The sequence below is a fragment of the Pseudophryne corroboree genome, chromosome 11, assembly GCF_028390025.1.
Source record: "Pseudophryne corroboree isolate aPseCor3 chromosome 11, aPseCor3.hap2, whole genome shotgun sequence".
In the NCBI taxonomy this organism is placed as follows: Eukaryota; Metazoa; Chordata; class Amphibia; order Anura; family Myobatrachidae; genus Pseudophryne; species Pseudophryne corroboree.
In genome coordinates, this window is record NC_086454.1 from 123,406,348 (window position 1) to 123,432,495 (window position 26,148).

The window sequence follows — 26,148 nt, forward strand, 5'->3', positions numbered from 1 at the left end:
CGCCTGGACACGCCTGCGTTTTACTTACCACTCCCCGAAAACGGCAGCAAACGGTAAGTTGACGCCCCGGAACGCCCTCTTGCTGTCCATCTTCTTGCGGTCGCTGCTGCGACCGCTTTCTTTTCTGGCAACGACGCGCATGCGCATTCCAGGCCCGTTCGCACCGCAGCGAAGAACCGCTGCGTGCGAACGGGTCAGAATGACCCTCATTGCGCATAAACGTCACATAATACATCCAACCTACTACCACTGTCATACAACGCCTTCCAATCAAAGTATGCTTATACATCACTCTCCCAAAATACTGCTGGGCTGAATCTCATTATCTCATGTATGCCTTATATTAATCATGAGAGCGTAGGGACACTTAGATCTAGGAGAGAAGCTGTGTGAAAGATTTTAAAGAGTTCAAGAATTTTATAAATTTCAAATGAAACTCTGCTGAAATGCGACATGGAGACACAAAATGGATCCTATTAAATGTGTAGTACTATATGACACACGATGGCTGCTAGCTCTGAGCTGGTGACAATTCTAGTCCATTAGTGTAATGGACCCCAAACATCCCCACCCTTCGCAATATCCTCCATCCCCTTATATCATTTTAGTAATCTGGTTGTAGAAAATACGATTTTAAACCTACAGATAAATCTTTTTCTCCTAGTCCGTAGAGGATGCTGGAGACTCCGTAAGGACCATGGGGTATAGACGGGCTCTGCAGGAGACATGGGCACTATAAAGAACTTTAGAATGGGTGTGCACTGTCTCCTCCCTCTATGCACCTCCTCCAGACCTCAGTTAGAGAACTGTGCCCAGAGGAGACGGACAGTACGAGGAAAGGATTTTGTTAATCCAAGGGCAAGATTCATACCAGCCCACACCATCCACGCCGTTTAACATGGAATATACGCAACCAGTTAACAGTATGCAACACACCAGTATCAGGCAAAGACTGATTACAACTGTAACATAACCCTTATGTAAGCAATAACTATATACAAGCCTTGCAGAAAGTAGTCTGCACTGGGACGGGCGCCCAGCATCCTCTACGGACTAGGAGAAAAAGATTTACCGGTAGGTTTAAAATCTTATTTTCTCTTACGTCCTAGAGGATGCTGGGGACTCCGTAAGCACCATGGGGTTTATACCAAAGCTCCAGACCGGGCGGGAGAGTGCGGACGACTCTGCAGCACCGACTGAACAAACGCAAGGTCCTCATCAGCCAGGGTATCAAACTTATAGAACTTTGCAAAAGTGTTTGAACCCGACCAGGTAGCCGCTCGGCAAAGCTGTAAAGCCGAGACGCATCGGGCAGCCGCCCAAGAAAAGCCCACCTTCCTAGTGAAATGGGCCTTTACCGAATTTAGTAACGGCAATCCTGCCGTAGAATGAGCCTGCTGAATCGTGTTACAGATCCAGCGAGCAACAGTCTGCTTCGAAGCAGGAGCGCCAACTTTGTTGGCCGCATACAGGACAAACAGTGCTTCCGTTTTCCTAACCCGAGCCGTTATGGCTACATAGATTTTTAAGGCCCTGACTACATCCAGGGACTTGGAGTCCTCCAAGTCACCCGTAGCCACAGGCACCACAATAGGTTGATTCATATGAAACGATGAAACCACCTTGGGCAAAAATTGAGGACGAGTCCTCAACTCCGCTCTATCTATATGGAAAATCACATAGGGGCTCTTGTGAGACAAGGCCGCCAATTTGGACACCCGCCTCGCAGATGCCAAGGCCAACAACATGACCACCTTCCAAGTGAGAAACTTTAATTCAACCGTCTGAAGCGGTTCAAACCAGTGAGAGTTTAGGAACCGTAATACCACGTTAAGGTCCCATGGTGCCACTGGGGGCACAAAAGGAGACTGGATGTGCAGCACTCCCTTTACAAAAGTCTGGACTTCTGGGAGAGAAGCCATTTCCTTCCGAAAGAATGTAGATAAGGCCGAAATCTGTACCTTAATGGAGCCTAACTTCAGGCCCATATCCACTCATGTCTGTAAAAAGTGGAGAAAACGGCACAGATGGAAATCCTCCGTAGGAGCATGTTTGGCTTCACACCAAGAAACATATTTCCTCCAGATACGGTGATAATGTTTCGCCGTTACCTCCTTCCTAGCCTTTATCAGCGTATGGATGACTTCTTCCGGAATACCTTTCCCAGCTAGGATTCGGTGTTCAACCGCCATGCCGTCAAACGTAACCGCGGTAAGTCTTGGAACACGCAGGGCCCCTGCTGTAACAGGTCCTCCCTGAGAGGAAGAGGCCACGGATCTTCTGAGAGCATTTCATGAAGATCTGAGTACCAGGCCCTTCGAGGCCAATCTGGAACAATGAGTATTGTCCGCACTCTTTTTCGTCTTATGATTCTCAATATTTTTGAGATGAGAGGAAGAGGAGGGAACACATAGACCGACTGAAACACCCATGGTGTCACCAGGGCGTCCACCGCTACTGCCTGAGGGTCCCTTGACCTGACACAATACCTCCGAAGCTTCTTGTTGAGGCGTGACGTCATCATGTCTATTTGAGGAATTCCCCAAAGACTTGTTATCTCTGCAAAACCTTCTTGATGAAGTCCCCACTCTCCTGGATGGAGATCGTGCCTGCTGAGGAAGTCTGCTTCCCAGTTGTCCACTCCTGGAATGAAGACTGCTGACAGAGCGCTTACGTGACTTTCCGCCCAGCGAAGAATCCTGGTGGCTTCCGCCATTGCCACTCTGCTCCTTGTACCGCCTTGGCGGTTTACATGAGCAACTGCTGTGACGTTGTCTGATTGAACCAGAACCGGTAGGTCGCGAAGAAGATCCTCCGCTTGTCGTAGGCCGTTGTATATGGCCCTCAATTCCAGTACGTTGATGTGCAGACAAGCCTCCTGGCTTGACCATAGTCCCTGAAAATTTATTTCTTGTGTGACTGCTCCCCATCCTCGTAGGCTCGCGTCCGTGGTCATCAGAACCCAGTCTTGAATGCCAAACCTGCAACCCTCTAGAAGGTGAGCACTCTGCAGCCACCACAGGAGAGACAAACAGAAAATAAGGTTTGTTGGCGCTGGACAGAACTGTGTGGATAAAAATTGGAATCAGCAGCCACCTGGTAAGGAGGTAGCCAGCCTCCTCAGCAATTAGCAATCAAAAACAAACAAACAAACACCAGGCCGGCGCTCAACTCCAGTAATGCTACCAAGTATAATAAAATAATTTATTTAGCTAGCATCCAAAAACACAAAAAATACACAGAAATTTAAAAAATACTAATAATAGACCACAATGTTTAAATATCACATAAAACTTGGGTGTATTGCCCCTCAGATATTAGCATAGTACATGCCTAAATAAAAACATATAGGAGAGGATCACTGGTTTTCATCTGAGCAACTTTCAATAGATTATAGTTGGATTCTAAGTTGTTCAGTATCTCACAGTTCAGAAAGAATATGTCCTCCGGCTGCTATATTCAGCCTCTGTAACCATAAATTGATGTGAACTTTTCCATGGGCTGGATTTAGATTAATACTGAAAAACCGTACGGTTTCAATTACTCACTGAGTCACTGTACTTGCTTTCCTGCACACGGTGGATGATAAAAGGCCGCTCTCTATCACCCTTTGCACGGGTGAGACATCCGTCGGCGGCACGCTCAGGTAGAAGCTGTTCTCTTTAGTACGGCGCAGTGTAAGTGTGCTGAGCCGCCGTGCATCATCCCTGGCTTGGAAGTAACTGTGCTCAGCAGAGCAGGATTGTGGTATTACAGATGTAGAAGGAATAAGAAGTCCGGTCTCATCACAGGCGGGCTGATTGACGGCAACTGGTTACAGACAGCTTGATTTTATTATAAGCTGGTATATTTCTCATGTGAGCGCTTGGTAGTCTCAGTGACCCGTCCTCTCTGTACCCTCAACGCGTTTCTCCGCACCCCAGGCGGCTTCTTCAAGAGGCAAAGTATTCTCTTCTGAGCACTTTCTATCTTTTATACCCTGTACTTTGTAATTAGTGAAAATAGGTGTGTACAAAGTCACAACAGGTGCACTAAATTCATTGCACCCTTACACAGACAGGGGTTAGCTCAGAGAATCAATTAATATGGTCTATTAGTAAAAGAAATAATAATACACATAATATTTATATGCAACCTAATGCAATTTAATCATAGCAATCAATATATGAAAAATAATTTTTGCTAAGCGGACAGAATAAAAAGATATACATAATTTCATAAGTTTAAGAGAATCTACAAAACCACATGTCTATAAACACATACATCACCTCATAGAGAAAAAGATATACAATAATTTCTCTTCTCAATCTCAATAGTGGCATATCGGTAGTATAATAAAATACTATGAATACTTATAATATGATTTGATAAATGTTACAATGCTATAAGGATTTTGATCAAAAATGGTTAACCAAAACATGAAGCAAGGCATAGTATTATAATCTAAATATACACGCCCCTTGATATTACTGTGCCTATAGATCTATATACCGGGGCAACAGATTACCTATATAACAATATAACTTTTAAATTAATAAAATAAATTTTTAAGTATACTTTATAATCCGGAACTAGGGATCTCAGAATAAGGATGTTCTATAGCTAAGCACCCAGAAACCGTGAGCAGACCTGATAACTGGCATGCCACTAGCTATATAGGGGCAATGCCAAGTCAGATCAGTCATGGGTGCCGGCAGAGCACATCAAATAAACCAAATCAATTAAACCATATAAACAAGAAAAAGGAGCCAATGAACTTCTGTTCCATCGGAACGCAGACAAGATTCGCCATCCCGCCCCCCCCCCCATATATAGGATCGGAGCTAAGAAGACCGACTCAATCAACAGCGAAAAACCGGAGCTACAGAAGGATCTAAATGAATTCTAGATCTATTGTTCATTGGCTCCTTTTTCTTGTTTATATAGCTAGTGGCATGCCAGTTATCAGGTCTGCTCACGGTTTCTGGGTGCTTAGCTATAGAACATCCTTATTCTGAGATCCCTAGTTCCGGATTATAAAGTATACTTAAAAACTTATTTTATTAATTTAAAAGTTATATTGTTATATAGGTAATCTGTTGCCCCGGTATATAGATCTATAGGCACAGTAATATCAAGGGGCGTGTGTATTTAGATTATAATACTATGCCTTGCTTCATGTTTTGGTTTACCATTTTTGATCAAAATCCTTATAGCATTGTAACCTTTATCAAATCATATTATAAGTATTTATAGTATTTTATTATACTACCGATATGCCACTATTGAGATTGAGAAGAGAAATTATTGTATATCTTTTTCTCTATGAGGTGATGTATGTGTTTATAGACATGTGGTTTTGTAGATTCTCTTAAACTTATGAAATTATGTATATCATTTTATTTTGTCCGCTTAGCAAAAATTATTTTTCATATATTGATTGCTATGATTAAATTGCATTAGGTTGCATATAAATATTATGTGTATTATTATTTCTTTTACTAATAGACCATATTAATTGATTCTCTGAGCTAACCCCTGTCTGTGTAAGGGTGCAATGAATTTAGTGCACCTGTTGTGACTTTGTACACACCTATTTTCACTAATTACAAAGTACAGGGTATAAAAGATAGAAAGTGCTCAGAAGAGAATACTTTGCCTCTTGAAGAAGCCGCCTGGGGTGCGGAGAAACGCGTTGAGGGTACAGAGAGGACGGGTCACTGAGACTACTACTGAGACTACCAAGCGCTCACAGGAGAAATATACCAGCTTATAATAAAATCAAGCTGTCTGTAACCAGTTGCCGGCAATCAGCCCGCCTGTGATGAGACCGGACTTCTTATTCCTTTTACATCTGTAATACCACAATCCTGCTCTGCTGAGCACAGTTACTTCCAAGCCAGGGATGATGCACGGCGGCTCAGCACACTAACACTGCGCCGTACTAAAGAGAACAGCTTCTACCCGAGCGTGCCGCCGACGGATGTCTCACCCGTGCAAAGGGTGATAGAGAGCGGCCTTTTATCATCCACCGTGTGCAGGAAAGCAAGTACAGTGACTCAGTGAGTAATTGAAACCGTACGGTTTTTCAGTATTAATCTAAATCCAGCCCATGGAAAAGTTCACATCAATTTATGGTTACAGAGGCTGAATATAGCAGCCGGAGGACATATTCTTTCTGAACTGTGAGATACTGAACAACTTAGAATCCAACTATAATCTATTGAAAGTTGCTCAAATGAAAACCAGTGACCCTCTCCTATATGTTTTTATTTAGGTATGTACTATGCTAATATCTGAGGGGCAATACACCCAAGTTTTATGTGATATTTAAACATTGTGGTCTATTATTAGTATTTTTTAAACCACAGGAGAGACACCCTGGCCCTGGGGGACAGGCTTATCTTCTGATTTATTTGTAGATGGGACCCGGACCACTTGTCCAGAAGGTCCCACTGAAATGTCCTCGCATGAAACCTGCCGAAAGGGATGGCCTCGTAGGCTGTTACCATTTTCCTCAGAACTCGAGTGCATTGATGAACAGACACTCTTTTTGGTTTTAGCAGGTCTCTGACCATGTTCTGGAGGTCCTGGGCTTTTTCCATTGGGAGAAAAACCCTCTTCTGTTCCGTGTCCAGAATCATGCCTAGGAATGATAGTCGAGTCGTTGGAATCAACTGTGACTTTGGCAGATTTAGAATCCAACCGTGCTGTTGTAGCACTCTCAGGGAGAGCGATAAGCTCTTCAGCAATTGTTCCCTCGATCTCGCTTTTATCAGGAGATCGTCCAAGTACGGAATAATTGTGACTCCCTGCCTGCGCAGGAGCACCATCATCTCCGCCATCACCTTGGTGAAAATTCTCGGGGCCGTGGAAAGCCCAAACGGCAACGTCTGAAACTGGTAATGACAGTCCTGTACAGCGAATCTCAGGTACTCCTGATGAGGAGGATATATGGGGACATGAAGGTATGCATCCTTTATGTCTAGTGACACCATAAAATCCCCCCCTTCCAGACTGGAGATCACTGCCCGGAGCGATTCCATCTTGAATTTGAATTTTTTCAAGTACAGGTTTAGGGATTTTAGATTTAAAATGGGTCTGACCGAGCCATCCGGCTTCGGGACCACGAACAGGGTCGAATAGTACCCTTTTCCCTGTTGGACTAGGGGAACCTTGATAATCACCTGCTGTTGACACAGCTTTTTAATCGCAGCTAACACTACTGTCCTCTCTGGGGGAGAAGCTGGCAAGGCCGACTTGAAAAATCGGCGAGGGGGCACCTCTTCGAATTTCAGTTTGTAGCCTTGGGATACAATTTCCATCGCCCAAGGATCCACGTCTGACAGAACCCAGACCTGGCTGAAGAGTCGAAGACGTGCCCCCACCGGCGCGGACTCCCTCAGTGGAGCCCCAGCGTCATGCGGTGGATTTAGTAGAAACCAGGGAGGACTTCTGTTCCTGGGAACTAGCCGAAGCAGGCGTTCTTTTCCCTCTACCCTTACCTCTGGCGAGGAAGGATGAGCCACGACCTCTTCTGGACTTATGCGACCGAAAGGACTGCATCTGATATTGCTGAGTTTTCTTTTGCTGCGGGGGAACAAAAGGCAAAAAGGTAGATTTACCCGCAGTAGCTGTTGAAACCAGGTCCGCAAGACCTTCCCCGAATAAAACTTCACCCTTGTAAGGTAAAACCTCCATATGCTTCTTTGAGTCGGCATCACCCGTCCATTGGCGGGTCCACAGGGCACGCCTAGCAGAAATCGCCATGGCGTTGACTCTCGAACCTAGCAGCCCAACGTCTCTTTGAGCGTCTCTCATATATAAGACTGCGTCTTTAATATGACCTAAAGTCAATAAAATGGTATCCCTGTCTAGGGTATCAAAGTCAGCTGACAAGGTATCTGTCCAAGCTGCAACTGCGCTACATACCCATGCCGATGCTATTGCCGGTCTGAGTAAAGCACCCGTATGCGTATAAATAGATTTTAAGGTAGTTTCCTGTCTGCGATCAGCAGGATCCTTGAGGGCTGCCGTGTCAGGAGACGGTAGCGCCACCTTCTTGGACAAGCGCGTTAAAGCCTTGTCTACCCTGGGCGAGGATTCCCACCGTACCCTGTCCTGTGCAGGGAAAGGGTACACCATAAGAATCCTCTCTGCAGTTTTTTGTCTGGAGTTTCCCAAGCTTTTTCAAATAACTCGTTCAGCTCATGAGATGGGGGAAAGGTTACCTCAGGTTTCTTTTCCTTATACATACATACCCTCGTGTCAGGGACAGAGGGGTCATCTGTGATATGCAAAACATCTTTTATTGCAATGATCATATAATGAATACTTTTGGCCACCCTTGGGTGTAACCTTGCATCATCGTAGTCGACACTGGAGTCAGAATCCGTGTCGGTATCAGTGTCTGCTATTTGGGATAGAGAACGTTTTTGAGACCCTGAAGGGCCCTGTGACACAGTCAAAGCCATGGATTGACTCCCTGCTTTTTCCCTGGACTCTGCTTTGTCCATCCTCTTATGTAATAAGGTCACATTTGCATTTAAAACATTCCACATGTCCAACCAATCAGGTGTCGGCGTTGCTGACGGAGACATCACAATCATCTGCTCCACCTCCTCCTTAGATGAGCCTTCCGCTTCAGACGTGTCGACACACTCGTACCGACACGCCCACACACACAGGGATATATTTATATGGAGACAGTTCCCTAATAAGGCCCTTTGGAGAGACAGAGAGAGTATGCCAACACACACCCAGCGCCAACTGACACTGGAAACAACTTCACAGATAATATAGCGCTTTTTTACATATAACTATCTGTGTAATACACTCACTGCGCCTTACAAGGGCCCCCCCCCCCCCCCCCCCCCCCCTCTTTTCAGCCCTGTGTCACCGTGTTCAGCAGGGGAGAGTCCGGGGAGCCAACTTCTCTGCAGTACACTGTGGAGAAAATGGCGCTGGTTAGTGTTGTGGGACCAAGCTCCGCCCCCTCCAGCGGCGGGCTTCGGTCCCGCTCAATTTTGTATAACTGGCGGGGGATTTTTATAACTACTGCCTCCACAGTCTATATATACTTATATGCCAGTCCTAGAGGTTTATATTGCTGCCCAGGGCGCCCCCTTCCCCTGCGCCCTGCACCCATCAGTGCCTGCTCGTGTGTGTTGTGTGTGGGAGCAATGGCACGCAGCGTTACCGCTGCGCGCTTACCTCAGGGAAGATCTGAAGTCTTCTGCTGCCTTTGAAGTCTTCTTTCTTCTTATACTCACCCGGCTTCTATCTTCCGGCTCTGTGAGGAGGACGGCGGCGCGGATCTGGGACGAACGGCGAGGGGAGACCTGCGTTCCGACTCCCTCTGGAGCTAATGGTGTCCAGTCCTAAGAAGCAGAGCCTATCACTTAAGTAGGTTTGCTTCTCTCTCCTCAGTCCAACGATGCAGGGAGCCTGTTGCCAGCAGTGCTCCCTGAAAATAAAAAACCTGACAAAAGTCTTTTTTCAGAGAAACTCAGGAGAGCTCCCTGTAATGCACCCAGTCTCCTCTGTGCACAGGAATCAACTGAGGTCTGGAGGAGGGGCATAGAGGGAGGAGCCAGTGCACACCCATTCTAAAGTTCTTTATAGTGCCCATGTCTCCTGCGGAGCCCGTCTATACCCCATGGTCCTTACGGAGTCCCCAGCATCCTCTAGGACGTAAGAGAAAAGGAAATCTTGCTTCCTAAGTGACCATTAAAGCTTTGCAATAGACTCTGGTGGTCATTCCGAGTTGTTCGCTCGCTAGCAGTTTTTTTGCAGCAGTGCCAACGCATTGTCACCGCCCACCGGGGAGTGTATTTTAGCTTTTGCAAACGCCTGTGCAGCAGAGCGCCTGCAAAAACATTTTGTGCAAAACAAGACCAGCTCTGTACTTACTCTTCGTGTGCGTTGATTCTAACATTGGAGGGTTGGCTTTTGACGTCACACACCCGCCCATCGTTCGCCCAGCCACGCCTGCGTTTTCCCTGGCATGCCTGCGTTTTACTAAGCACTCCCTGAAAACGGTCACTTGACACCCAGAAACGCCCCCTTCCTGTGAATATTCTTGCGGCTGCCAGTGCGAATGAAAACGTCGCTAGAACCTGTGCAAAACCACAAAGGTCTTTGTACCTGTACGTCGCGCGTGCGCATTGCGGTGCATACGCAGAAATGCCAATTTTTAGCCTGATCACTGCGCTGCGAACAACGGCAGCTAGCGATCAACTCAGAATGACCCCCTCTGTCAGTCCACCCAACTCTTCCCTCTCAGGGGGTCATTCTGACCTGATCGCACGCTACCGATTTTCGCAACGCAGCAATCAGGTCACTACTGCGCATGCGTATGCACCGCAATGCGCAGGCGCGTCGTACGGGTACAAAGCAGATCGTTGCTGGGTGATGGATTTAACGAAGAATGCATTCGCACAGCCAATCGCAAGAAGATTGACAGGAAGAAGGCATTTATGGGTGTCAACTGACCGTTTTCAGGGAGTGGTTGGAAAAATGCAGGCGTGTCGAAGCGTTTGCAGGGCAGGTGTCTGACGTCAATTCCGGGACCGGACAGGCTGAAGTGATCGCAGCAGCTCAGTAAGTTCGAACCTACTCAGAAACTGCACAAACTATTTTTGTAGTGCTCGGCTGCACAGGCGTTCGCACACTTGCACAGCAAATATATATTCCCCTGTGGGCGGCGACTATGCGTTTGCACGGCTGCAAAAAGTAGCTAGCGATCAACTCGGAATAACCCCCTCAGTTTCTTTGTAAATGCTGCTGTCTTGTTCTGTAACCCCAAGCATCCTGGTGAAAATCTACGCTCACTTAGCAAATAAAGTATTATTCACTACAGAATAGACATTTTAGCTGTTCAAATAAAACCCCCACAAATGTTTTCAACAGAAAAGGATACAACCAACAGGCTCTTCCCTGTGAACAAAAGAATCAACCATTAGCGAGAAACAAAATAATGAAATGATAAAACATTAACTGGAGCACAAATGTCTTTTGTCAGGTGAGGGTCCAGTTTGAAGAAGAACTGTCTGTCGTGTCACTTTAGCCCCGTCCCCTATTCAAATTTTTACGACTTGTGGACCCTATTCAGTACAAATTGCAAATTCAGTTAAAATGCAGAATTTGCAATCTGTTCTTTCACATGCTGGGGGCCGCCCATCGCAGGGCAAGGACACCAGCATGCTACCCGCCGCCCACCAACTGCGACAACGCTCTAATTGTGATTGCACTGGTGGTCGCAAAAACTACATCAGATGTATCAATGCACATTAATCATTTAAACAGAAATACGCACTTAAAATAATTTGAATTAGTGAAGTTATATGCTCATATGAAGAATACAGATAGTGGTATGTGGAGTTACCAGCTCAGTCATGCACATACTAAACATGAAATATGCAAGCTGTGTATGGTATTCGAATGCATGCAATGGCCCATATGCCATCTGATCTATCCATTGTACTTCCACTTTTCGACCGATCCCCCAAAACATGCCTGCCCTTATCTGCAGTACTGTGATAGTCATACAGTCAAAAGCACACAGTAACACATTGGCCCTCATTCCGAGTTGATCGCTCGCTTGCTACTTTTAGCAGCCGTGCAAACGCATAGTTGCCGCCCACGGGAGAGTGTTTTTTCGCTTTGCAAGAGTGCGAACGCCTGTGCAGCCGAGCGTCGGAATTGACGTCAGATACCCGCCCTGCAAACGCCTGGACACGCCTGTGTTTTTCAAAAAACACCCAGAAAACCGTCAGTTGACACCCATGAACTCCCACATCCTATCAATCTCCTTGCGATCGGCTGTGCGAATGGAATCGTCGCTAGAAGCAATGCAAAACAACAATGCTCTGTGTACCCGTACACCGCGCGTGCGCATTGCGGCCCATTCGCATGCGTGCGTTTGACATTTTTTTTTAAATGATCGCTATGCAGCGAACAACGGCAGCTAGTGATCAACTCGGAATGAGGGTCATTTCCACTGACTAATCCAGCGACTGACATACATATCAGTGGCCAGAGATGCTGGAAGTGAGTTTTCACGATTCCCATTACCATGGTCTCCTATTATGTCATGTGTTTCATTTTACCTCATGCTAGGATGGGCCCATTTATAATAATTGCAGCCATTCTGCATTCATCTGGAATAAATGCAATGTAGCCACATAGCATTTGTAATGCATTATTGCCTCCATCTACATGGCTGATCTGGTATCACTAAGGCATATATTCAATTAGTGTCGGTATTTTCAGCATGCCAAAAACCCGGCACTAATTTGACTGTCAGTATTCAATAGCGGGCGTTTTCGCCCGTTTTTAATACATTTTCGACCATGCGGATTCAACTTTTTTATTTGTTGAATACTCATGGGCAAAAACGGACCCTAAAATGGTCAAAAATGCCCGCGGATTCGACAAAAGACGTGTATTCGCCGCCAATACTCTTTTTTGACTGGGTCGGATTTTCCAACCAGTCGAAAAAACTGGGCTTACATTGAAAAGGGCGAATGCGAATTTGCCCGAAAAATGGGTGAAAATGCCAGTTTTTCGTCTGGTCAGATAATCCGACCACAATTGAATATATGCCTAAGTGGGGAATTCAAATGCTGACTAAGGATTCGCCCATCCAAATCTGTGCGCCAGTGGGAACTCGCACAAAAGTGTTCACTACCCCATACGGTAGCGAGCTTGGAGGAGGAAGCGAGACTAGGTGCAGTTGCCGGCATTTAAATGCTGACTCTGAGTCAGACAGATCTCTGAGCACGGATGCATGCCTCGAGCGTTTGCATGGAGCGCAGATTCGAATTTGCACAGTATGACCATTCTGCTCGGACAGAACTTGGCCAGATCTATCTTTCCGTGAAATTGGGCGTTTCATGGTGGGAATTGGGCAGCTACAATATGATTGATGTTGCACGTATCACCCTGAACTGTAGGAGTGACATGGGCAAATATGTTCTGTGCGATTCATATGTATGGGGAAGGATAGACAGTTTCTGACTGATCACCTGCACCTAGCATGGGACTGGAGCAAGTAAAGGTATTAATGATGGTGGTTGGAGTAAAATCAGTGGGCGGGCCGGATTTCCACTAGCATTTGCACGGACCGTAACATTCGCAGAATAGAATCTGGTATTGGTATATATTGCAATAGAGGTAATTTCCACAGACCACATGATGAATCACTAGGGTCTGCACTCTGTTACTACACTCTGTCTACACTCTGTTTGTCACTTCACTCTGTCTTTGTCTATAAGTCACCAAACCAGGGTAAGCATTGGAGATGCTTGCCAGCCAGCCAGTCAGCACCACGGCGGCTAACAGCAGCAGCAGAAGGGGTGCAATATCTAGTTTCTGGGGAACAGTACATGTAACTATGGCAACGCGTCCTGCACTTACCTCTCCTGGACATCGCCATATTGCTGAGACGATCTTCGGATGTTTTCGGCTGTCATCGTCAAACATCCCGAAAGATGCAGCTGCCGGAGCAGCCATCTTTACTCTGGGCAAGCTTAATTCTACTACGTGTACAAAGATTATCTTGCTCTAACAATAAGAATACAATTCTTTGGCATTCACTAGCAAACGGTATAGATCGCACAGATAAGCTATGTGTAATGTAATAGACAGACTGCAGGAAAAAGGAATGTGCCCAAATTCAAAATGTTTCCCTTAAAAAAACCGTCAATATGGAAGCGCAGCGTCGCCTGCCGTAAGGAAACGACGTGTCTACGCATGCGTGGCTGGTCTCGCGTTCGGGTGGCAACGTTCGGCCAGGCAGCCATCTTCGGCGACCATCGGCTTCACTCGGTGGTTTCCGTGAGCGGGCCTGAGCGAAAGCGACGAATCGTGGAGCGTTCGGAGATTTCCGGAGCCTATCGGGTCTTTTCGAACCACGACTCTTTTCTTCTTTCGCTCTTCGGAAAAGGAGTTCGGGTGTTGCCGGTTACCACTTTCGTCTGTTTCCGGAAGTAAGTTCGGTAGTTTCCGGAGGGATGGATGAGTGCCAAGCGTCACGACTCGGGTTATCAGAAGCGGCGGCAGCAGTGGCTGCAGTAGCTGCGGCTGTGCGGGATGGGCCCGAGGTAACGTCGGTTACGGTCATGACTGGGCCTGATGGCAGAAGTGCGACAGGAAACGGGTATACAGGTGAGATGTCATGTCACCATGTGGCCGCTAGATGGAGCTGTAATGTTGTAATGATCTGTAATTCCGCTAGATGGGGCAGGCTGATATTGTTTTAGCATGATCATCATTAACTAGGAGTTTCCTTATTCTGTTACTTATGAGAGTTTAGTGTTGCAGGCAGCACATAGCACTGCTATCGGGATTGGGGCCTTAGAAGAAAATATGTCTCTATAATTGCTTATACACACTTGTGTTTTTATTGTTGTACTGGTAATTGCTCTTTTACAGTGATAATCCATACTTCCCAAATTCTTTATTTCTGGAGTTGGGACTAGGGATTGGGAGAGGCATCTATTCGTACCATGATCGAGCAATTCTGGAATAAAGGCAAAAGTCCAGAACGGAAAGACAGTCCCCTTATATAGGAACTGTTGCCCCAACTAACACGATACTTAGGTATAAATAATCCATAATATAACTGGTGCAAATGGTCCTGTATACCATGGGTCTTCAACCTGTGGCTCTCCAGCTGCTGTGAAACTACATATCCCAGCATGCCCTGCCCCAGTTTTGCTATTAAGGTATGAGGCAGGGCATGCTGGGTTGTGTAGTTCCACAGCAGCTGCACAAGCCTTTGCTTTGCATCACTTTCAATGTTGCCTGCAGCAGTCATCAGTGTTAATGCTAGGTACAGTATATTGTAGATCTGTGGCAGTGTACACTTAAGTCATACTTGCCTACTCTCCCGGAATGGCCGGGAGGCTCCTGAAAATCGGGCGACCCTCCTGGCCCCCTGGAAAAGCAGGCAAGTCTCCCGATTTCTGCGCTCTCCCCTGCCCGGCCGCCCACTTAGTGAGTAAAGTGGATGGTCCGGGCAGTCGACGCGATTCTTGTTGAATCGCATCATCATAGCCACACCCCCTGCAGTATAATGCCGGTAATAGGGGCATTATACAGCGGGGGGGTGGCATAAATGACGTGCCACATTAGCCACGACCCCACCCTGCCTCCACCCCGCCCCTGTTCCGCCTCTGCTCCACCCCCTCTGTTCATCACTACCCTTCCCCGCCCCCTGCTGATCCGACCTGGCTGCTCTCTCCCGGAGAGAGCAGCCAAAAAGTCGGTAAGTACTAGTGCACTATGCCAAGGGAGGCTTTAGGAAGTGCTTTAAGAAGGAAGGAATCCTTATTGTAGAGTAGGGGTGGGGAACCTCAGGCCCGCGGATCGTATAAGGCCCGCAAAGCCACTTGATCCGGCCAGGCTCACCTAACCGAGGGCGATGCCAGGTGCCCGCTGAGATTTTGTTACCAGCGGGCACCCGGCTCCTTCTCCTCAGCAGCAGCCGGAGGCAGGAGCTCACTCCTTAGCTCCGACTTCCGGCTCAGGCAGTGTACATGTGCGGCGCTATGGGAGAGATGTCATGACGTCCTCCCATAGTTCCGAGGAGCGAGCGGCGGCCTGGAAGCAGGAGTGGGGCTGGTGAGAATTGTACTTTTTTTTTTCTTTTAATGTGTGTGTGTGTATGTAAGCGGCGCTACTAGGGAGCATATATAATGGGACATAGCTACAGGGGACATATCTAATAGGGCATAACAAGTGACTGGGGGCATATTTACTGGGGCATAACAACTGACTGGGGGCATAACTACTGACTTGGGGCAGGCTAATTTTTAAGTTGATAATTTTTGAATGGCCCCCGAAGGATTTCATAAATATTCAAATGGCCCTTGGTAGAAAAAAGGTTCCCCACCCCTGTTGTAGAGAGTGGAGTAAAGCTGGGTACACACTAGACAACATTTTAAACAAATTTTGCCGAGAACGACACATCGGGATATAGATGTTGTGATGACTGCGCAGAGTACACTGTAGAATTAGCAGCACATACACTTAGCGAAAAAATCACAGAATTTTCAACAGATTACAATGTGGGGTAAAGAAAGTGTATGATTGCGCTTACACTGTACAAGGATGTGACAATCTGGGTATGAAGCTCTCATGGATTTCAAATGAAGAAAAACAATGAACCAGAGGGGGGACCCTTCAATAATAAAAGAAAAAAACACAATAGTGCAAGTATGCCAATATAAAGTGCAGTTCCCTTTAATGGTCTGTATATCAAACTCACAAACGTAGGTTTTTTCAAAGCATGTCAGAATGTGATAATTCACAGTTGTGGACAATAGATGAAAGTCGTACTTCTTCCTTGTGATAGGATGGAAAATAAAACATAGAAATAAAAAGGGCTTGTAATAAAATGCTGGTAGATGGAGTCTATACTTATCAAGAGATAAGTCTCATGGAGGTCCCACAGAGTTCCGGATGCTCAAAGGGGTTCTCAGAGAAACTCCAGGTCCAGTACGTCCAGATATAGCCACGGCTGCTTAATGCATTTCGAACCAACGGGTTCTTCCTCAGAAGCGTTTAGTGGCTAAGTGAATTGGAGGGCATATATATACCCCCGACACATCGTTAGACTATATCTCTAGCGTTGTGTGCTCCCACTGGTCCCTAGTGTGGTTCTCTGACGTCTGTAGATGCAGCTCAATTTAAAAAATGTAGCTAACGACTAGGTGCAAATTATCCAGTGTGTACGCTACCAGCGACAAATGACTAACTTAAATAGGCTGAAACCCAACAATTTGGTACTGTCGGACAACTCGTGTATATAGGCCCTCATTCCGAGTTGTTCGCTCGGTATTTTTCATCGCATCGCAATGAAAATCCGCTTAGTACGCATGCGCAATGTTCGCACTGCGACTGCGCCAAGTAACTTTGCTATGTAGAAAGTAATTTTACTCACGGCTTTTTCATCGCTCCGGCGAACGTAATGTGATTGACAGGAAATGGGTGTTACTGGGCGGAAACACGGCGTTTCAGGGGCGTGTGGCTGAAAACGCTACCGTTTCCGGAAAAAACGCAGGAGTGGCCGGAGAAACGGTGGGAGTGCCTGGGCGAACGCTGGGTGTGTTTGTGACGTCAACCAGGAACGACAAGCACTGAACTGATCGCACAGGCAGAGTAAGTCTGAAGCTACTCTGAAACTGCTAAGTAGTTAGTAATCGCAATATTGCGAATACATCGGTCGCAATTTTAAGAAGCTAAGATTCACTCCCAGTAGGCGGCGGCTTAGCGTGTGTAACTCTGCTAAATTCGCCTTGCGACCGATCAACTCGGAATGAGGGCCATGGTTTGGTCGTGTGTAAAATCGCTCTGTGTATGCACAAGGGCCTAATTCAGACCTGATCGCTGGCAGGTGATTTTTGCACTGCTGCGAACAGGTAGTCGCCGCCTACAGGGGGAGTATTTTAAATGTGCAAGTGTGCGAACGCATGTGTAGCAGAGCTGTACAAACAGATCTTGTGAAGTCTCTGCATAGCCCAGGACTTAGCCGATGCAATCACTTCCGCCTGTCCGGGAACGGAAAGGAAACTTCCCTGCCAACACATGGACACGCCTGCGTTTTTCCAACCCCTCCCCCTGCACAGCACTATTGTCCCACATCTCTCCTTCCCACTGCACAGCACTATTATCACATATCTCTCCTTTCACCCTGCACAGCAGCATTGTCACCCTTCCCTCTGCACAGCAGCTTTGTCACACTTCCCCCTGCACAGCAGCTTTGTCACACATCTCCCCTTCTGCCTGCACAGCAACATTGTTATACATCTCTCCTTCCCTCTGCACAGCAGCATTGTCACACATCTCTCCTTCCCCCTGGTACAGCAGCATTGTCACACATCTCTCCTTCCCCCTGCCCAGCAGCTTCTTCACACATCTCCCCTTCTCCTTGCACAGCAACATTGTTATACATCTCTCCTTCCCCCTGCACAGCAGCATTGTCACACATCTCTCCTTCCCCCCACACAGCAGCATTGTCACACATCTCTCCTCCACCCCGCACAGCAGCATTGTCACACATCTCTCCTTCCCCCCGCACAGCAGTATTGTCACACATCTCTCCTCCCCCCGCATAGCAGCATTGTCACACATCACCCCTTCCCCCTGCACAGCAGCTTTGTCGCACATCTCTCCTTCTCCCTGCACAGCAGCTTTGTCACAGTTCCTCCCCTTACCCCTGCACAGCAGCATAGTCACATATCTCTCCTTCCCCCTACACAGCAGCATCGTTAAAAATCTCTCCTTCGCCCCGCACAGCAGCATTATCACACAACTCCCCTTCCCACTGCACAGCAGATTTTTCACACTCCCTCCTCTTTCCACTTCAAAGCAGCATTGTCACACATCTCTCCTACCCCTGCAAAGTAGCATTGTCATACAACTACCATTCCCCCTGCACAGCAGCTTTGTCACACATCCCCCATTCCCTCTACACAGCAGCTTTGTCACAATTGCTAGCTGTGGCAGGCTCAGGCTTGGTGCTTGATTGGTTGGATACTTCTTTTTGCAGGCTGAGCTTTGGCTTCAAAAAGACAGAATGAATAAGGTGTCAAAACTCCTGCTCCGAAAAGGAGCCATCACTAAGTTTCCTACAGCTCCCGATTCCACTGCTAATTACTAACATTGGAACGTTATACTTCCGGATCTGATCCGACAGAATTCATGTTTGATCCGACAGAATTTATGGCCTAATTTCTCTAACGTCCTAAGTGGATGCTGGGGACTCCGTCAGGACCATGGGGAATAGCGGCTCCGCAGGAGACAGGGCACAAAAATAAAGCTTTAGGATTAGGTGGTGTGTACTGGCTCCTCCCCCTATGACCCTCCTCCAAGCCCCAGTTAGGTTTTTGTGCCCGTCCGAGCAGGGTGCAATCTAGGTGGCTCTCCTAAAGAGCTGCTTAGAAAAAGTTTTTAGGTTTTTTATTTTCAGTGAGTCCTGCTGGCAACAGGCTCACTGCATCGAGGGACTTAGGGGAGAGAATTTCAACTCACTTGCGTGCAGGATGGATTGGATTCTTAGGCTACTGGACACCATTAGCTCCAGAGGGAGTCGGAACACAGGTCTCACCCTGGGGTTCGTCCCGGAGCCGCGCCGCCGACCCCCCTTACAGATGCTGAAGATTGAAGGTCCGGAAACAGGCGGCAGAAGGCTCTTCAGTCTTCATGAAGGTAGCGCACAGCACTGCAGCTGTGCGCCATTGTTGTCACACACTTCACACCAAGCGGTCACGGAGGGTGCAGGGCGCTGCTGGGGGCGCCCTGGGCAGCAATATTTAATACCTTTATGGCAAAAGAATACATCACATATAGCCATTGAGGCTATATGTATGTATTTAACCCATGCCAGATATCTAAAACTCCGGGAGAAAAGCCCGCCGAAATAGGGGGCGGGGCTTATTCTCCTCAGCACACAGCGCCATTTTCCTGCTCAGCTCCGCTGTGAGGAAGGCTCCCAGGACTCTCCCCTGCACTGCACTACAGAAACAGGGTAAAACAGAGAGGGGGGGCATTTTTTGGCGATATTTTGATATATTTAAGCTGCTATAAGGAACAACACTTATATAAGGTTGTTCCCATATATATTATAGCGCTTGGGTGTGTGCTGGCAAACTCTCCCTCTGTCTCTCCAAAGGGCTAGTGGGGTCCTGTCTTCGATAAGAGCATTCCCTGTGTGTCTGCTGTGTGTCGGTACGTGTGTGTCGACATGTATGAGGACGATGTTGGTGTGGAGGCAGAGCAATTGCCGATAATGGTGATGTCAGCCCCCAGGGAGTCGACACCGGAATGGATGGCTTTGTTTATGGAATTACGTGATAATGTCAGCACATTACAAAAATCAGTTGACGACATAAGACGGCCGGCAAACCAGTTAGTACCTGCCCAGGCGTCTCAGACACCGTCAGGGGCTGTAAAGCGCCCTTTACCTCAGTCGGTCGACACAGACCCAGACACAGACACTGAATCTAGTGTCGACGGTGATGAAACAAACGTATTTTCAAGTAGGGCCACACGTTATATGATCACGGCAATGAAGGAGGCTTTGCATATCTCTGATACTGCAAGTACCACAAAAAGGGGTATTATGTGGGGGGTGAAAAAACTACCTGTAGTTTTTACTGAATCAGAGGAATTAAATGATGTATGTGATGAAGCGTGGGTTAACCCAGATAGAAAAGTGCTAATTTCAAAAAAGTTATTAGCATTATACCCTTTCCCGCCAGAGGTTAGGGCGTGCTGGGAAACACCCCCTAGGGTGGATAAGGCGCTCACACGCTTATCAAAACAAGTGGCGTTACCGTCTCCTGATACGGCCGCCCTCAGGGATCCAGCTGATAGGAGACTGGAAACTACCCTAAAAAGTATATACACACATACTGGTGTTATACTGCGACCAGCCATCGCCTCAGCCTGGATGTGCAGTGCTGGGGTCGTCTGGTTGGATTCCCTGACTGAAAATATTGATACCCTGGATAGGGACAGTATTTTATTGACTATAGAGCAATTAAAGGATGCTTTCCTTTATATGCGAGATGCTCAGAGAGATATTTGCACTCTGGCATCGAGAGTAAATGCGATGTCCATATCTGCCAGAAGGAGTTTATGGACGCGACAGTGGTCAGGTGATGCGGATTCCAAACGACATATGGAAGTATTGCCGTATAAAGGGGAGGAATTATTTGGCGTCGGTCTATCGGATCTGGTGGCCACGGCAACTGCCGGAAAATCCACCTTTTTACCTCAGACCCCCTCCCAACAGAAAAAGACACCGTCTTTCCAGCCGCAGTCCTTTCGGTCCTATAAGAACAAGCGGACAAAAGGACAGTCATATCTGCCTCGGGGCAGAGGAAGGGGTAAGAGAGGGCAGCAAGCAGCCCCTGCCCAGGAACAGAAGCCCTCCCAGGGTTCTGCAAAGCCCTCAGCATGACGCTGGGGCCTTACAAGCGGACTCAGGAGCGGTGGGGGGTCGACTCAAGAATTTCAGCGCACAGTGGGCTTGCTCACAGGTGGACCCCTGGATCCTGCAGGTAGTATCTCAGGGTTACAGGTTGGAATTCGAGAAGTCTCCCCCTCGCAGGTTCCTAAAGTCTGCTTTGCCAACGTCTCCCTCAGACAGGGCGACGGTATTGGAAGCCATTCACAAGCTGTTTTCTCAGCAGGTGATAGTCAAGGTACCCCTCCTACAACAGGGAAAGGGGTATTACTCCACGCTATTTGTGGTACCGAAGCCGGACGGCTCGGTAAGACCTATTCTAAATCTGAAATCTTTGAACCTGTACATACAAAAATTCAAGTTCAAGATGGAGTCACTCAGAGCAGTGATAGCGAATCTGGAAGAAGGGGACTTTATGGTGTCCCTGGACATAAAGGATGCTTACCTGCATGTCCCAATTTGCCCTTCACATCAAGGGTACCTCAGGTTCGTGGTGCAAAACTGTCATTATCAGTTTCAGACGCTGCCGTTTGGATTGTCCACGGCACCTCGGGTCTTTACCAAGGTAATGGGCGAAATGATGATTCTTCTGCGAAGAAGAGGCGTATTAATTATCCCTTACTTGGACGATCTCCTGATAAGGGCAAGGTCCTGAGAACAGCTGGAGGACGGAGTAGCACTAACCCGACTAGTGCTGCAACAACACGGGTGGATTCTGAATTTTCCAAAATCTCAGTTGACCCCGACGACACGTCTGCTGTTCCTGGGAATGATTCTGGACACGGTTCAGAAAAAGGTGTTTCTTCCGGAGGAGAAAGCCAGGGAGTTATCCGAACTTGTCAGGAACCTCCTAAAACCAGGGAAAGTGTCTGTGCATCAATGCACAAGAGTCCTGGGAAAGATGGTGGCTTCTTACGAAGCGATTCCATTCGGCAGATTCCACGCACGAACTTTTCAGTGGGATCTGCTGAACAAATGGTCCGGATCACATCTGCAGATGCATCAGCGGATAACCTTATCGCCACGGACAAGGGTGTCTCTTCTGTGGTGGTTGCAGAGTGCTCATCTGTTAGAGGGCCGCAGATTCGGCATACAGGACTGGGTCCTGGTGACCACGGATGCCAGTCTGAGAGGCTGGGGAGCGGTCACACAGGGAAGAAACTTCCAGGGAGTATGGTCAAGCCTGGAGATGTCTCTTCACATAAATATACTGGAGCTAAGAGCGATTTACAATGCTCTAAGTCTGGCAAAACCCCTGCTTCAGGGTCAGCCGGTGTTGATCCAGTCGGACAACATCACGGCAGTCGCCCACGTAAACAGACAGGGCGGCACAAGAAGCAGGACAGCAATGGCAGAAGCTGCAAGGATTCTTCGCTGGGCGGAAGATCATGTGATAGCACTGTCAGCAGTATTCATTCCGGGAGTGGACAACTGGGAAGCAGACTTCCTCAGCAGACACGATCTACACCCGGGAGAGTGGGGACTTCATCCAGAAGTCTTCCACATGATTGTGAACCGTTGGGAAAAACCAATGGTGGATATGATGGCGTCCCGCCTCAACAAAAAACTGGACAGGTATTGCGCCAGGTCAAGAGACCCTCAGGCAATAGCTGTGGACGCTCTGGTAACACCGTGGGTGTTCCAGTCAGTGTATGTGTTCCCTCCTCTGCCTCTCATACCAAAAGTACTGAGAATTATACGGCAAAAGGGAGTAAGAACGATACTAGTGGCTCCGGATTGGCCAAGAAGAACTTGGTACCCGGAACTTCAAGAGATGCTCACGGAGGATCCGTGGCCTCTACCTCTAAGACGGGACCTGCTTCAGCAGGGACCGTGTCTATTCCAAGACTTACCGCGGCTGCGTTTGACGGCATGGCGGTTGAACGCCGAATTCTAAGGGAAAAAGGCATTCCGGAAGAGGTCATTCCTACACTGGTAAAAGCCAGGAAGGAGGTGACTGCACAACATTATCACCGCATTTGGAGAAAATATGTTGCGTGGTGTGAGGCCAGGAAGGCCCCCACGGAGGAATTTCAACTGGGTCGATTCCTACATTTCCTGCAAACAGGATTGTCTATGGGCCTCAAATTGGGGTCCATTAAGGTTCAAATTTCGGCCCTGTCGATTTTCTTCCAGAAAGAATTGGCTTCAGTTCCTGAAGTCCAGACTTTTGTAAAAGGAGTACTACATATACAGCCCCCGGTTGTGCCCCCAGTGGCACCGTGGGATCTTAATGTAGTCTTGGATTTTCTCAAATCCCATTGGTTTGAGCCGCTCAAATCGGTGGAGTTGAAGTATCTTACATGGAAAGTAACCATGCTACTGGCCCTGGCTTCAGCCAGGAGAGTATCAGAATTGGCGGCTTTATCATATAAGAGCCCATATCTGATTTTCCATACGGACAGGGCAGAACTGCGGACGCGTCCTCATTTTCTGCCTAAGGTGGTGTCAGCGTTTCACCTGAACCAGCCTATTGTGGTGCCTGCGGCTACTAACGATTTGGAGGATTCCAAGGTGTTGGACGTGGCCCGGGCATTGAAAATATATATTTCAAGAACGGCGGGAGTCAAAGTCTGACTCACTGTTTATATTGTATGCACCCAACAAGATGGGTGCTCCTGCTTCTAAGCAGACGATTGCTCGTTGGATTTGTAGCACAATTCAACTTGCACATTCTGTGGCAGGCGTGCCACAACCTAAATCTGTCAAGGCCCATTCCACAAGGAAAGTGGGCTCATCCTGGGCGGCTGCCCGGGGGGTCTCGGCATTACAACTCTGCCGAGCTGCTACTTGGTCAGGGGCAAACACGTTTGCAAAATTCTACAAATTTGATACCCTGGCTGAGGAGGACCTTGAGTTCTCTCATTCGGTGCTGCAGAGTCATCCGCACTCTCCCGCCCGTTTGGGAGCTTTGGTATAATCCCCATGGTCCTGACGGAGTCCCCAGCATCCACTTAGGACGTTAGAGAAAATAAGAATTTACTTACCGATAATTCTATTTCTCGTAGTCCGTAGTGGATGCTGGGCGCCCATCCCAAGTGCGGATTGTCTGCAATACTTGTACATAGTTATTGTTACAAACAAATTCGGGTTGTTATTGTTGTAAGCCGTCTGTTCAGAGGCTCCTACGTTTGTCATACTGTTAACTGGGTTCAGATCACAAGTTATACGGTGTGATTGGTGTGGCTGGTATGAGTCTTACCCGGGATTCAATATCCTTCCTTATTGTGTACGCTCGTCCGGGCACAGTATCCTAACTGAGGCTTGGAGGAGGGTCATAGGGGGAGGAGCCAGTACACACCACCTAATCCTAAAGCTTTATTTTTGTGCCCTGTCTCCTGCGGAGCCGCTATTCCCCATGGTCCTGACGGAGTCCCCAGCATCCACTACGGACTACGAGAAATAGAATTATCGGTAAGTAAATTCTTATTTTATGTTTGTACGCACTTGCCTACGCAGCTGTGATTTCTTAGGCTATAGAGTTGCTAATGTTACCAAGTCAAGCTGCCTCCCTGAAATGAAAAGAGATGCCCACCGGAGCCATTGTAAACTCAATTGCAACTAGGGAGGCCAATCCCAGGATCCTTCGTACATTCGGGGGTTACATAGTATTTGCGGCTAGCCCCCAGAACAGGTGTTTTCGGGTACATAGCAGCAAGTGCTGTTTGATAAATGGGCCCCTCAGTAGATTGTTTTTATTGTCTAACAAAAACTGAGGTATTTTAAAAGTAAATTTAACATTGAATAACCTAATCTCCCAATAAGACCAGTGCCATATATCACTGAACTCCCGATCCCTGTTCCACCATTGGGGAATTTACCATTCTAAAAGAAGAGTCACCTGAGGCCGCCGCTGGTCCCTCTACATCTTGTGAACATAGTTACAGTCCTGAGCATGACCACTTAATTGAGCAAAGTCGGCTAAATGACTTAGAGATTTTAAAATGTCAAAGCTAAAGGCCAAAATATTAGGATTCAGGGTGCTCCAACGGCATTTGCATGCTAAGGTTACGATAATTTCCGTATTTAGAAAATTATGTGAAAACCATGTTACTGTGAAATGCAAATGTTTTTGGTAGAGATGAGTGGTTCGGATTCCCAGGAGTCCGAACAGCTCTGAACATAGCCTGACGGTCCGTTCGCAAGCCGGCTCGTGAAGTTCCCGCCAGGCTCGGGATCGCGGAAGAGGCACAGCAGCATTGCCACACATCTCTCCTTCCGACTGCACAGCAACATTGCCACACATCTCCCCTTCCCCCTGCACAGCAACCTTGTTATACATCTCTCCTTCCCCCTACACAGCAGCATTGTCACACATCTCTCCTTCCTCCTGCACAGCAGCATTATCACACATCTCTCCTTCCCCCTACACAGCAGCATTATCACACATCTCCCTTCCCCCTGCACAGAAACCTTGTCACATATCTCTCCTTCCCCCGCACAGCATCATTGTCACACATCTCTCCTTCCCCCGCACTGCAGCATTGTCACACATCTCCCCTTCCCCCTGCACAGCAACATTGTTATACATCTCTCCTTCCCCCTGCACAGCAGCATTATCGCACATCTCTCCTTCCCCCGCACAGCATCATTGTCACACATCTCTCCTTCCCACTGCACAGCAACATTGCCACATATCTCCCCTTCCCCCTGCACAGCAACATTGTTATACATCTCTCCTTCCCCCTGCACAGCAGCATTATCACACATCTCTTCTTCCCCCGCACAGCATCATTGCCACACATCTCTCCTTCCCACTGCACAGCAACATTGCCACATATCTCCCCTTCCCCCTGCACAGCAACATTGTTATACATCTCTCCTCCCCCCTGCACAGCAGCATTGTCACACATCTCTCCTTCCCCCTGCACAGCAGCATTATCACACATCTCTCCTTCCCCCTGCACAGCAGCATTATCGCACATCTCTCCTTCCCCCGCACAGCATCATTGTCACACATCTCTCCTTCCCACTGCACAGCAACATTGCCACATATCTCCCCTTCCCCCTGCACAGCAACATTGTTATACATCTCTCCTTCCCCCGCACAGCATCATTGTCCCACATCTCTCCTTCCCCCGCACTGCAGCATTGTCACACATCTCCCCTTCCCCCTGCACAGCAACATTGTTATACATCTCTCCTTCCCCCTGCACAGCAGTGTCACACATCTCACTTCCCCCTGAACAGCA

The 26,148-nt window shown here is 47.7% G+C and overlaps 2 protein-coding genes across 2 annotated transcripts in view; one reads left to right on the forward strand and one right to left on the reverse strand.

Moving 5' to 3' along the window:
* TMEM80 (transmembrane protein 80) overlaps positions 1–13,733 on the reverse strand; it is a 36,627-nt gene extending 22,894 nt beyond the window's left edge. The window contains exons 1-2 of the mRNA XM_063944785.1: positions 13,399–13,733; positions 10,901–10,917 (exon numbers count right to left, since the gene is read on the reverse strand). Of these exons, the coding sequence (XP_063800855.1) occupies positions 10,901–10,917; positions 13,399–13,417 (36 nt within the window). The 5' untranslated portion in view covers positions 13,418–13,733. The remainder of the gene's footprint in view (positions 1–10,900; positions 10,918–13,398) is intronic.
* Positions 13,734–13,803: 70 nt separating this feature from the next.
* Positions 13,804–26,148, forward strand: part of DEAF1 (DEAF1 transcription factor) — a 143,948-nt gene continuing 131,603 nt past the window's right edge. Inside the window, exon 1 of the mRNA XM_063944784.1 lies at positions 13,804–14,148. Coding sequence (XP_063800854.1) covers positions 13,995–14,148 — 154 coding nt within the window. The 5' untranslated portion in view covers positions 13,804–13,994. The remainder of the gene's footprint in view (positions 14,149–26,148) is intronic.